Source organism: Meleagris gallopavo, chromosome 15, assembly GCF_000146605.3.
Source record: "Meleagris gallopavo isolate NT-WF06-2002-E0010 breed Aviagen turkey brand Nicholas breeding stock chromosome 15, Turkey_5.1, whole genome shotgun sequence".
Classification (NCBI taxonomy): Eukaryota; Metazoa; Chordata; class Aves; order Galliformes; family Phasianidae; genus Meleagris; species Meleagris gallopavo.
The window spans coordinates 14,380,658-14,394,938 of NC_015025.2; the positions used below are offsets into that span (position 1 = coordinate 14,380,658).

Genomic DNA, 14,281 nt, shown 5'->3' on the forward strand with positions numbered 1-14,281 from the left:
AAAAATATAATGGTAGGTACAAAAAATCAACAAGGCACCACCATTACTCGTGCTTGCAGAACACTGCAATTCTCACTACTGCTAGCTTGAAATTCTGCTTACAAAACAGCAGCGTATATTGCTTCACTCATGAGGGGCTGTATGATGCTAACTGTGAGAGGAGGTGGTCCTTAATTTTCCTCGCATGGAAAAATAAGCATGGTAAGTTATGTCAAGTAACACCCTCATTTCTCAGAGTTTAGTTTATAATAGGACACTCTATATTGGGCAAGTAGTACAGATCGGGGCCACATCTGCATAATAAAGACAACACTCCAGCACGTTACATCTTGCAATACTGTAATTACAGACTTTATGGTTGGTCAGTATATTTAAACACAACTGAGCCCAACCACATTCTAACCTATTTGCATTTCATCCTCATAGATAGAATCAATACCTGTAACTGTTTGATGTAGCGACAGCTGTTGCAGTTTATAGATTTAGTGAGACATGATGAAAGCTGGACTGCTGGGCTTTGCCAAACTCCCCTGTAACTCACATGCGTTTAACAAATACACCTTTGACCCATTCAGTTGCACTGGCATCAGCTACTTTGTGCTGAAAACATGAGTTAGTTCCATGGTAGAAACTACTTATCTTTAAGGTAGAGCTGTCTTTTTTATTCTCAGATACAGCCATTCGTTCTTGGTGAAAAACTCTTACCTGCAGAGCTGTATTCTGAGCGCTTGACTGAGTGACAGCATGTGCACATGCACAGGGAGCAGTGCCAACACTAACAGTGACATGGTACTGACTTCACATGACTTGTCTGGGAGGGGACAGCCAACTCCTGCCTGGAAACACCCTGCTGCCGGTGCCTAAACCCTCATAAAGTTTCCACAGCAGTAGTGAAAGGTGAGGAGTTGTCCTCTGAGCAGAAACACAGGACCTCTCCTAGGCTACAATCAGCAGGAGGTGAGCAAAGAGACTGAGCTCAAAGGTATCGTGGCTTGAAAATACCTGATTGAAACTGAAGAAATAACTAAAAGGCACTGTCATACGTATGTTTAAAATACAATTGTAAGCTTTTCTAGGAACTGTAATTGCCTACTGAGCTATGCAGAGCTTGGCACAATAGGAGACCCGCCAGACACGACATCCAGTCCTGTATCAGACTGTACAGTGTGGCTGATGTGCAGCTTCTGTGGAGAGCAGGTAGGCTGTCCTTACATTTTCTTTCTGTAGGTTTTGTACTTTCGCAGAGAGTGGAAGACAAGGTGGTTTGCCACGCTGCCCGTGCACTGTAAAGGTTGATTCCAGTGAAGTTCTAAAATAGAAGATTCAAGCAAGAGGGAAAAAGGAGTCCCAGGCAGCTGGGCTGGCAGCCAGTCCATCACTGCAGACGTCTCCAGTTATTCCTGCCAGCAGCAGGAGCACAGTGCTGGGTGCAGTACAAGGGGAATTGGGCACTTGTGCAGTCTCAGTATGGGATTGTCTGGGCAACAAGAAACGTAAGGGGGCATGAATAATAATAATAATAATAATAATAATAATGCAAATTTTTAATGCAAAAAATATGTCTTTTTTATCAAAGTTTTCTGACAGTTTGGTTGTTTTTCTTTTCTGTTGATGCTAAGCATTTTAGAACATGGCCTGGACAAGCTAGTGTTTTCTGATAGCTGAAATGTAAAAGACAAAGCAGGGCTCATACTTAGTTGTTGGAGAAATGATGAAGTACATGGAAATAAAAGAAATAGTTTGTATTGGAATTATTTACTGTCTAAAGCCAGAAAAACATTGATTTACAGTTTTGTTTGGATCAAACTTTGTGTTAACTAGTTAGAGATAACCGCAAAGGAACTTCTATTTTAAACAGCACCACTTCTGTCTAATGCTTGCATATAGCTGCAGACAGCTGAGGTCTTCACTGATTGCTTCAGGGCTGTATAACATGCCAAAAGAGACCAGTGCCAAGCAGTTGGAAGGACTTTTTGTTTGCTGAAACAGCCATGGATACATGAATGCTTCTGTTAACATACCTGGTGCATTCTGAATCAGGAAAGATAATCAGCAAAAAGAGAGCAATGGGGAAAAACACAATCCATCAAAATGTATCTTGTTTTAATGGAAATAACACGAAGTTTTGTTCTGTACATGTGACAATAAAGGTAGAGAATACTGAGATTTTGGGGAGGGGGGTAAGCAGACGTGGCAGTACTGTTTCGAAATGGAAGGTTTTGCTCAAGAAAGGCTCCTGTGATAGTCTGATTATTTAAAAAAAATAGAAGAAATAGAAACTTATTTGCAGACTCCTAGAATGTGAGACTCAGCCAAGCAATGGCTTTCTTTTCCTAGCAACTCCAAGCAGAGGTGCGTTCTCCATTGTGCCCTTTGCATGCAAAGATAAGCACTGCTGTACGGAGCTGCTAAGTAACTGAAGCATCTGCACCTCTCAGATCTAGTGCTGTCTATTGCAGGATCATCTAGGAGTGGAATAATCTCTTACCACAGTCACTGTGGCCAGCACTGTTTACTGTACTGTCACAGCAGAATAATTTCATTGTACTGTTTTCTGTCTCTGCTGGGTGGTTGTAGTGAGGCATACAACAAAAGGACAAGGGACATGAGTTATAACAAGGGGCATTCTGACTAGATACTAGGAAAAAAATACAGGAGAGGTAGCCCAACACCAGAACAGATTTCACAGAGAAGCTGTGGAGTCTCCCTCCATGTAGACGCTCAGAGCTCAACCCAAGGCTCTCTGCAACCTGATCTAACATTGTAGTTGGTTTTGTACTGAGCAAGATGTTGGACCAAGTCTCTTCCAAGTGAAATTAGGTTGTTTTTTTATGTAGTGAAGTAAAACATCCTTAAAGAGTAAGGAAAGTGTTGGAACAGGGATGGGAATGGCTCAAAGCATGAATGGGTTATTCATTTGACATGTTTCAACCTTAGTGGTGTTTTCATAGAGATAATCAGCACTCCTGCAGAGGACCTGTGTGACAAGATGGGAGCATACTATTTATTGCATAACACAAACTCCTTCATCAAGATCAGGAGGTCTTTGCAATGAAGATAAGACCAGTTTGTCCCATGGCAAGTTATTTATGTTGTTCTCTCCAGACTAGCATGTTATTTGTTATTGTAACTCCTAGGAGATAGTGTTCTCCATCAGGTATATTATAGTCCCAGTGTATTTTACCAATGAAGTTTTGGTTGGCAAATTTGATGCAGAGGGGGAAAAAAATTAGGAGTTCTCATAGAGTAGTTTTGTTAGCTCACAAAATCTCATAGTGAGGAGCTGTCTCCTCATCTTCCCATTGGAATATTTACAACTCTAGTGTTGAAATACAGGGCTTGTGGTTCCATGTCAGATCTCTTTTTGTCTTTTTGTTTTTTTTCTTTTTTCTTCCCAGAACTGTTTCACTTCAGTAGTTTGGTAAACTGGCCTCATCTTTTTCTGTCCTTGAGTAAGCAGGGATGCAAGTGGGAGGAAGAAGTCCAGTTTTTCTCTCTGCTGCCCATTGATCTGCAGACTAATCTGTTGTAGGGAAACAGGGCTGGAAACACTTGAATAGACAGAGTCACATTTGTGAGGCTGTACCCAGAAAGCTGTCGTCCAGTCTCCTGGATAACATGATGGTTTCTTTTTGGCAGTGTATCCCTCCTTTCTGAAACACTGCAAGAAGAGCACTCCCAAGGCGCTTGCTATCATCACAAAGGTAATAGTACATCATCTCTTTAATTAGCCATTTTCTAACTGTTTGCACCTTAGATAGCTGCCTTGGAGTCTTCTTTGTACTCTCCTTTGTTACCTTAGGTAACATAGTTTGCCTGTGCTTGATTATTGATCCAGGTACGAAAAGCAAAACAGATCAAATTGTGCCATACTCAGTAAATCTGTCATTCATATTATTAGAATTCATGTGCTTTTTTCTTAATGTCTGTGTGAAACCAAGAAAACCTTATGGAATGTTTTCTTAGCTTTCACTAATTACAGTTTATGATAAGAGTGCAGCAATATGAAAACAGCTATGCAATAATCCCTATGGCAGGTACAGCACACCTCCTGAAACTGATCTTTCTGTGGCCAAGGAGAGCAATTCAGACCCAGCAGCTGCTTCAGCCTTGTGCTCGATTCTTTCCTCTCTTTTCTTTTTTAAATTCAGAAGTGGCAATAAACAGTCCAGTCAGAGCCAAATGCAAGGAGGTCTGTCATGAGGCAGCCACCTGCACTTTGGGTTTTAATCCTGAAACTGGCAGTCAGACTACTTCAGTCATTATCAACCACGGCTGGACTTAAAGCAGTGATGATTTTCTCATCACCATGCTCTCAGACTGTAACTTGCAGTTCCTCTGCCACGTGGGTGAGGGCTGCACGGTGCTCTGCTGCATTCATACTTCATGGCACAAGCTCACACTGTAGTAGTCAGGTTTTTTGTTTTCATTGTTGGCAGTTTAGCAGCATGCCTGCCTTGTGGTAGAGCACACATCTCATGTCGTCATTTGCTTGGCAGTCCGTGCAGGGCTGTTCCTACTGAGTGCAGTGTGTTTCTGGGACAGATCGAGGCAGAGGGCTGTACTGCAGCACATCAGCTTTGGTTTGGGCTGTTCTTCCATTTTAGTTTGCTACCCTTACGTCCCCATCAGCATAAGGGTAAAACACTGACACACATCAGGAAATAAAGGAACTTTTGTAAGGCTTTCTTTAGAGGTTTTTCTTCTTGTACAATAATGAAGGATGGACGGGGCACAGGGAGTAAATACCTTCATTTTGCAACTAAACTTGCAGATGAAGTGATTTGCTGTTGTTAGTGGTGCATTCTTCCACCCTGCAGCTGTACAAAGCTCACTCAGATCACTTCTTATTTCAGATGAAGAAAGACTCTGGGTATTCCACCATGGCTGCGCATCAGGAGCAGGTAAAGACTCAAAGTCCACCTTTTGAAGGAAGTGTTGAGCAGGTGCCTTGGAAAGCTGGATGAGCTGAATGACCTTCTAAGAGCAGCAACACACTCATCAACTCTGACCACTTCAGCACAATTAGGAGGTCATCACTCATCATATTGAAACATTTTCCCAGCATTTTTTCCCTCCCAGTGGACCGCAGCTGTAGCACTGAGTGGTGAAAGGCCTCTTACTGTTGCTTGCATGGCAAGATACCATAATACTCCACATAGCCAGAAACTGTGCCACCTGACCATGCTAAAAGTGGTGCTGCTAAACAGCCTGTTTCCCAGCTGGTGTGCTCCAGTCTCTTTACCTTGCAGGTAGGAACTCCAATTGGCACTTCAGCTATTTAGCAAATTGTACAAGGCCTTTGATCAGTGGATCAGAGTTTGGAAACCTCTCTGGAGGTGTTGCTTGCATGTGAGAAACAGGGTGTTAGCACTTGGACTTGAAGAACAGGATTTTTTTTTAATGTGAACTTCTCTGTCCCTGCAGTTCATGTAATTATAGTGCATGGGATTCATCCATGTAATCACTTCCTCGTGTGTGGTAAAAACACAGCCTCCAAACAAGACAGTTTCTATCAGAAGGCTTTGAAAATAGCTGAAGTGCTGAACTTTGGCTGCTCCCCGTCCTGCCTCAGAGCAGGTGGATCAGGAGTCATTCATTTTTGTGAATCTTTGAGCATCTTTGAGAATCTTGGAGGACACTAAAGAATCAAATAGCATTTGGTCTAACTAAGAATTCCAACTCTCTAAAACTTGGGAGCTTTTCTTTGGTGTGTCTGTCATCTCAGGAGAAAGAAGGATTTGTAGGATAGAGTTCTGTTAAAAGACTCAAAGTATTTTATAGCTTTTGATACATATTACATATACATATTTTTTTTCCTGAAGAACATCCAGATGGTGCTTCAGGCTCTAAAGATTAAGAAATCCTTATCTACTGTCAGCATGCATTAGTGTAACATGGACAACGTGGATACAACTGGAAGCGTGTGACCTGTGAGAGCAAATGTCCAGCCCTGAACCCAGCACGTACTGCTGTGGGGCTGGGACAGGTGACTTTTGCCAGCCTTGCATTCGTGGGGGAGTCACCCACTGATAATGCTGGCAAATGATTGTATTGCTTTTAGAGTAAGCCTATAGGGCTCACTGACATGAAGCTGAAGGGCAAGAGTCCAGGAAATGACTTTCTCCTCAGTTGCCAACTTGACAAAAACTGAGATGATAGGAAAAAATGTTTGTTTCAGTGAGGAAAGTTTCAGTGCTAACGAGCAAAGTTCTGTCCTGGGACAGATAAATATTGCTGACAAGTTCTGGGCAACGTTTAATATTCTGTAGCTGATACAGAACCCGAAAGAGCTCCTAATGCTCAAGGCTGTGTTGAGAGGGTTCCTCCGTATTGCATTACTCAAAACACACCTGCATTCAACAGCTACTCCTGAGCTGCCTCTCTTGTTTGTCCTCTCTGCTGGGAGAGGACCAGGACAACAGCTATGAATCATGCTATTTCTACTCCAGTCTGTTTTTGCAGCACAACACACCAATAAAAAACAGGAAGGACAGAGTAATGCACAAGACACTACCTGGTTATTACACTGCATAGTTTTGATTTGCATTTATTTTTTAGTCATCCTGCCGATAAATATAATGCATGCTCACCTGAGAAAACTCCAACAAAGATTTCTGAACTCCAGAGTCAATTCCAACTGGGGCTATGCTAGAAGACAAATCGTTAATTATGTATTTATCATATATTTGACAAACATTTTAAAATATTTACTCAATCCATTTCAATATATTTGTCCAAATATATTGAATACTGCTTTTTGAATATTCCTATTCCTAGAATCAAAAGGACTCTGATAATTTTCTGACTGTTGCTTTGTGAAGTTCAAGTCCTTACTGTGCTAAAAGAATGTTAGCATCGCAGTGCTCTCACACTGTACACAGGAAGATTCCTTCAGCAGATAACATTTCTGTGACTGAGAGCAAGGATTTAGAGAACACTGTACTTTTAAGAAGCTGTGTGTTTTAACTCCTTGTTGTTGTGCAGTTGTTCTGTATAGGTGGCACACGGTGCCTTCCAGACCAGCTGTACTCCCAGTACAAGAACTGAAATATATCTGCGATGGGCTAAAGGCACAGCACAAGGCAGTGGAACGTCCTGTGTGAGACCTCTGTCATGGGGGAAAGGATGAGCTTCTGAGCACGAGTCTGTCTTTAGAATCAGTCTTCAAAGCTGAAAAGCGAGCTGAGACAGTAGCTCCAGATCACCTGAGCACAGCAGTTCTTCATGCCTGCTGGGGGAGAGCCCATTGCATACTGGCAGGAAGGACAGACTGGTGGGGTGGGGGAGGTGCTGTGATGGAGCACCATTCCTTACCCCACAGTCTTCCATTCCTACTGTTCTGAGTTGTCCAGAAGCCCTTTGTAGCACAGTTCAGGTACTGAGAAATTTATCCAATAAAAATGGGGAGGGAAAATTCTGTGGTCCTTAACAGCTTTGTTATTGTGTTTTCAGAGTGTAAAACAATACAGACTGACATAAGACAACCTGTACCACATACGTTTCACATACAAAAGCTCTAGTATAGGACAGCAGCATGAACTTAACTCTCGTTGCTTGTGCACAGGAGGAGAAGCTCTGGGCTGCTGTGAAGATGTCTGCCCTTGTCCTTGGCTCAGCCCTGCTCATATTCACTGCTTTAATGAACTCTGTTTCTTGGTAAGATTGCTCAGACAAAAGAGACTCGAGGAGAAGCGTTTTTGTGTAGAGGGGATAAACAGACTGAGAAAAGATGAGTGACTTAGAACACTTATTCCCACAGGTGCGTGCAAAAGATCTGGGATACTTCGGGCTACTTTTGGCAGACAACGTGGCTGAAGCTTTACTACCTGTTTGAGGGAAGGGAATGGTCACTTTTCCTCTTTGGTGGGTTCCTCAGGTTTACAACCCTTTGCTGTACTAGGAACCATCCATGCAGTGCATCTAAAATGGAACATGGATGTGCCATCCTCAACTCACTAAAACACACGTAGCCTTCCATGCCAGCTACAGCTGATGGCACAACCATGCTGCCTTTGGAGTGGTTCCTCATCAGACCCCTTACACAGGTTAAAAATTCGATCTTTTTGCTGCTACTGAAAGCATAGAAATTGCATCTCTCTGTAGACATGCTCTTTGCTCCTGTGAGAAATGAATGACTCAGTAGAACTAATTTCTGAAAGTTCAAGTAAAATTAGTGAATTTTACGCTTGCTGTGATTAACTGTTGGTGAACAGGCTTAGCAAGGATGTTGCAAGGTCCAAGGATCAACTCAAACTTATCCAGTGTGTATTTAAACATCAACCATGAAGTAGGTCCCCAGATCTTAAAGCTCTTTATCCTTTGAACATGGCAATAAGGCACCCACCAACCATGGCTATAGCATTAAAAAAAAAAAAACCCTCAAAGCCTTGGAAGTCTAAAAGAACAGTCCTAGATACAGAATATAGAGGATGTGTGTGAGTAACTCATCCCAGAAAAGCCCACAGTTTTGGCAAATTTTAGCCTATGGGGGCACTTATGCAGTTTAATTTCCTCACCATTCTCTAGGTCTAAACTGGGTTTCAGAACCTACTCATTCTATTTTAAAGCATCACAGTGCAGGGGACCCAGCACATGTAGCTCCTAGTAAAGTCCTCTGGATACTATTACTTTTTTTTTTTTTTTTTTTTTTTAAATCTGTCCACAGCTCCCAAGGTATTTAAGTATCTGTCTCTTTCTCACGTCACAGGGGCTGCATTGGTTCCTAGCCTTGCTTTTTGGTGCTTCAATGGAATCCTTATGGTGGCTGATGTAACAGGAAAGCCAACTTTCATTACTCGGTATCGCATTCAGTTGGGCAAGAATGATCCTGTAAGTATTTCTGTGTGCTGCTTCTGCTAGCTAAACACTTCTTGCAGTCTGTTAGGTCAGGAAAGGGGAGAAGAACCACTTATGCTTTTCTCTTCCAAGCAGATTGCTCCCTCTTCAGTGTTGAAGACTGATTCTAAAGACAGGCTCATGTGCTAAGTATTGTGTATCTATTGCAGAGGAAGGCAGTTCTTGTAATTAGGCTGCTGATCAGACCTTGATAGTCCACTAGTTAACAAGTTGATCCTACAGCTAACTAATGACAGCAGCCAATAAATCTTAAAGCTCTTTATCCTTTGAACTCAGAGCCACAGTGCTTCTGATATAGCCTGGAATCCTGACTTCTTTTTTGCAGGTGGACACACAGAAATTGCGACAAGCCATCTACACAGCGCTGTTTAATCAGTTCTTTGTCTCCTTTCCCATGCTCGTGCCCATGTTCTATGTAATGAAATGGTGGGGCAACACTTTCAGCAAGGAATTACCCACTTTCCAGTGGTTTCTTGTGGAGCTGAGCATCTTTACCTTAATAGAGGAAATCCTCTTCTATTATTCACACAGGTGAGCTGAGCGCAGAACAGGACTCCGGTTTGTGCCTATGCCGTTAAGCTTATACCCATCTCTTGAAATGGTCCTGGTCCACCCTCTTCCATCAGTCTTGTATTTAAGCCATCCTTACTGCTTGAGCCTTAGCTGCTGCAATGCTGCTAGGAACTACAGGGAGCAAAAATGAGTAAAAACTACAGAAATGGCAGTTTAAGAAGAGAAAAAGAGCTATTTTCTTTGAAAAGAGGAGAATGGGAGTATCCTGAAAGAAAAAAAGCTTAAGAATTCAGAGACTGATGTCCTGTTCACCTGAACAGTGCCTACAAAACATAGCCTAGCTCCCAGCACTACGGACTCTCTGACCATTTACTCCAGTAGTGGAAGATAAAATTGAAGCAAGGAAGGAAAAAGCCTGCAAGACTATGCAGAAGCAAGCACAGCATTCTCAGAAATACACAGATTTCCCTTTTGGGCAATGGGAAAAGGAAACAGAAGAGGCTATTTCTTACTAAGGGCCCAGTGAACCTAAAATCCTGTCTCTAATTGCTGCCAGTTGGAAAAGTCAGAATATTGAAAATATGAAGTGAGTCTTTCACTAAAATGTACTCCCAAATCTGAGCAAATCAGTCTTTCATAGACTGGATTTCATGGCATGCATCAGAACTTAAGTTTAACATCAACCAGCAGACAGTGAAACCATTGGATGAGGGCTGAGTGCTAACGAGAGGAAACCATAGATCCTACACTGCCATTCCCAGCTCTAAGGTCTGTTTTAGGTGGACACAAGCAAGTCTCTGGGGGACGTTCTGTTACTCTATGTTCCTTTCTTATGGGGTGCAAAACTACATTTCTTTTTTTTTCCTCTACTTAGGCTTGTTCATCTCCCACTCCTGTACAAGCACATCCACAAGAAGCACCACGAATGGACAGCCCCCATTGGCGTGGTCTCCATTTATGCTCACCCACTGGAACACATAGTAAGTGGATTCTCCCATGCTCACCTTCCACTTCCTGCATGGAGTGCAGTTTCCATGGGATGAGGAGCAGCGGTAAGGGAAGCAAAGCAAACGCGTCCTTGGAATCTTCTTTCTTAGAAGAGGAAGCTAAGCTGCATTACCAGGAAGCCTAGCTGTAGAAGTGCTGCAGTGCCTGTTTGTACTGCACCTCACTAGCTTTGAGAGCACAAATCCAAGGGCCTCAGGTAGCTAAGGAAGAGTCTGAATGGCGTTTCCTTGAGCATAGAGCTTCCACTTCTAAATACCGTCTCGTGTTAATAGGAGGCCCAAACTGCTCCAGCAGCTCTGAGTCTCCCTCTGACAGACTTTGGCTATAAGAATGACTTTTTGATGCAGTAAGCTTGTGATCTGGGCACTGACAGCTATTTGTGCCACTGGGAGGACGCAATGAATCAACACAGCTGGGATCATCACGTTGATGCACGGGTCCACACGTGGACTTAGAACCTTTTTATAGCTTGCTTTCCCAAGAATCTTTTATTGCAAGTTTAGAGATCTGGGGCACTGACTGTATTCCACAGTGAGTAAACCTGAGTTGGCTCAGAGTACAATTATATCCTTGATGATTGTGTAGTTTTGGTATTTTCAGAAGGGTCTGCCCTTTATGCTGCTTGCACAAGACCAACAGACCCAGGTGAAACAGTTCAGCTCCTAAAGGACAGCCTGCTCGTTGTGATCCCTTTAACGAGGTGGTTTACTTCTCTTTTCTAGCTCTCCAACACGCTGCCTGTCATGACTGGCCCAATGCTCATGGGGTCTCACATGGTTTCAATCACAGCGTGGTTCTCCCTTGCTCTTGTAACAACGAGCATTTCGCACTGCGGTTACCACCTGCCCTTCCTACCATCACCGGAATTCCACGACTTCCATCACCTCAAGTATGTCCCAGCTTCCCTTTCTCCTCCTTCCTGTGCCCTGTCACTGCCTGCGGACAAAGCTCCTTTCTGAGACCCAAGTGATTTTCATCATTCACATACAAGCAGAGAAACCTATCCAGTTCGCATAACAGCAGATCAGAATGCTGTCAGGTCTTAGAGCAGTTAAACAGAGCTTTGGTTTCCAAACCAAGCTGCCTTCCTGCACAATTGCCATCCACCTCACTGACATCTACCCTCCATCAGCTGACTTGGAGAGCTTTTCTAAAGCACAAACACAGCAGCCAAGTCCAAGTGTTTCAAGTGTCTTAAGGTGACACGGGAGGAAAGCACGGAGTGTCTGAACTAGCAGCCATCACCTGGATGTTCCCCAGTACAAACATAGACAGTTCCGTGCAAGGCTATTCCTGGAAGTTCAGAAGATACTGTGTATGATCTAGAATCAAAACAGAGCAATGGCGAATCACATGGCACAATAAATCTGCAGCAGGAGTCTCCCTGAATCTTTCCCATACACTGAAGTTAGTGATGTTGATCAGGTAATGCCTTGGCCAAACAGCTTCAATTAACACTCCTTGGCAAAGGTTCCCAGCTCCCTTTTACACTGCAGAGAGCAAACTTTCAGTACAGCGTTCAGGGATACTTACCAAAACAGAGGAAAAAATTTCCGTGTCCCTGCTGTGCATTAAATTCATACAAACACTTCCTCAAGCAGTTTGCTTCTGCAGAAATAGAAGATATGGTAGTTCTGATGCAACCTAAGTGCAAAGCAACGCCCAGAACCCAAAACAAATTCTTGTTACCAACCATTTCATCTGCAGCTCGGCTCAGATGCTGTCAGGGCAGAATGGCTGTGCTAGCATCTGCGATGCTGGGAGCACAGCAGCTCCATGTCTCTGGGCAGCCTGGTCTCAAGAACATGGCAAGGTGTGTGCCCAGCTGCTCCCACAGCTCTGAGCTGCTGGGCAATGGTTCAGGCAGTTGTTCAGTGCCACCATTCCTGGATCACGATGTATGGAGGGGTTCATCAGAGCTGTGAGGCAGACAGGTACAGCGGCAGCAATCAGGTGAATGGCTTATCAGAGCCCTGAAAGGAGATGGGAACAGGGAGGGTGAGGTAACTACAATAACTTCCAGTGATATTTATTCTCTGTTTGACTTCCAGGTTCAACCAGTGTTACGGAGTCCTGGGAGTGCTGGATTATCTGCATGGAACAGATGATGTGTTCAGACAAAGCAAAGCCTATGAGAGACACAGGGTCCTCCTCAGCCTCACACCGCTCTCCAAAAGCATCCCTGATATACCCAAGAGAGCAGGGTGAACCCTCTAGACTGCAGCCCCTGCAAAGCCCAGGGATAAGGAGAGGAAGAGACAATGATTTACACTAATGTTTTACCTGGGAAACAAGTTATTACTCACAAGTAATGACTCTCAAAACTGAACTTAAACACGATACTTGACATGACTTCATGTACTGCCTGTTATTTTCCACCTAAAGCATGAAAAAACAACTCTAGAAAGTTATTTCTGAACCACTGCACTACTTCTTGGTTCCAGCTGCCTGCATATAAGATAAATTCCAGGCTACGCGGTTTTGGGAGTTGCTGAATTCTCACTGTTAAGGTTATAACTTTTCATAGACCATCCTGGCCTCTTCCAGCAGCATTTTCTAACAATAACAGTAAGATCACTGTAACTACATACCACAGGAATCAAAACCCACATGGCTTCAGACATCCCCTTCATGCACGTAACAGGCCTGCTTTTCCTTCAGCAGTTTTTCCACTCCAAGATGCAGGTCTGATTTCAGGGCTGTTCGTCCTCATCAGCACTCCACAAACCAACCTCTGCAAATGTAGTTTCTCCCACAGGAAAGGTAAAGACAGTTGGGAGCTTAAATTTATACGGGAGGAAACAAGAGCCCTCTCAGTCACTGTCCCCACAAAAAAGGAGGACCCTTCAGCCTGAAATCCAACTGACAAGTCCTGCTACATCAGCTCCTACTTGCAAGCCCTGTGTGTCAGCTCATGGCAGCTGCTCTTCCTGCACTGTCCTCCAGATTCTCCAACCACTCTGCACCAGCCAGCCCATCCACAGAGCCTACAGCCCTCTGTGGAAAACACAATGGTTAGCAGAACAGAAAACCCAAACCTCACTGTCTTTTGAAGTTTTTATTTTTATACATTTTTTTTTGTATTAAAAAGGAAAAAGCATAATTACCACAAATTACAAAGGACTAAAGCATTACTAGAATAATGAATCACATCAGCCTAGAAAGCAGATACTCTGAATAATATTAATGTTATAATACAAGCTCTCATTCAAGTATTTTACATTTTTCTCTTTTCCTTTTATATGCGATGATGATCCTAGCACATGGGTCAAAGATTATGTACTATCGACAGAAGATGGATCATGTACAGCGGGCCATATTAACAAGATTTTCCTCCCAACTGATAAATGGTCTGTGATGAGTCATTTTAAGTTTGTCTCTACGATAAATGCGGCTGAAGAAGGTTGCACACACTTTCTAGTCTGGGAAACAGAAGGCTGAGGTTGGGATATAGCCAGTCTGAGAAGGGCCAGCACATCGAACCATCACCCTGTTGTTCCAACCACCGAGGCTGAGGTCTTGTCCACGTGCCCTGAGCGAGTCGGAGCAGGCAGGCAGAGCCTCCCCTGGGCACAACTCAGTGATAGTTTCTGAGATCCAAGGATTTCCAACCCCAGCAGGAGCGGATCAGGCTGGGAGAGGAAGGGGGGAGCAGGGCGGGCTGCCTTCCCTACGGGCATACATCTGCACCAGGGAGGCTCAGGGACCAAGTGCTGCAGCACTCCTCCCATGACAGCTGTCACCATCCCCAGCCCACCCACAAGACTGCCGCTGGGAGATGGGGACAGGAGGGCAGCAAAGGCCTTGGGTGACCCAGAGTGCTGCAAAGGGGTGGTGGTACCTGGGCCGGTCCATGCTCTTCTGGAGCTCCCCACTGAGGGGATGTGCTTGTCACAGATAC

At 43.8% G+C, this 14,281-nt stretch overlaps 1 protein-coding gene across 7 annotated transcripts; it reads left to right on the forward strand.

Moving 5' to 3' along the window:
* Positions 1-672: 672 nt before the first annotated feature.
* FAXDC2 (fatty acid hydroxylase domain containing 2) lies at positions 673-12,791 on the forward strand. Of its 7 annotated transcripts, none has more exons than XM_010719167.3 (11): positions 673-982; positions 1,068-1,197; positions 3,640-3,704; positions 4,857-4,904; positions 7,568-7,659; positions 7,763-7,866; positions 8,711-8,832; positions 9,185-9,390; positions 10,247-10,352; positions 11,103-11,269; positions 12,432-12,791. In XM_010719167.3, exons 4-11 carry the CDS (start codon positions 4,857-4,859, stop codon positions 12,586-12,588), a joined length of 1,002 nt encoding a protein of 333 aa, XP_010717469.1. In that variant the 5' UTR covers positions 673-982; positions 1,068-1,197; positions 3,640-3,704; the 3' UTR covers positions 12,589-12,791. The 7 variants fall into 7 exon arrangements, with proteins under 7 accessions (XP_010717469.1, XP_010717473.1, XP_010717475.1 ...); XM_010719171.3 differs by having other exon boundaries at positions 1,077-1,197; XM_010719173.3 differs by having other exon boundaries at positions 1,106-1,197.
* Positions 12,792-14,281: the final 1,490 nt, after the last annotated feature.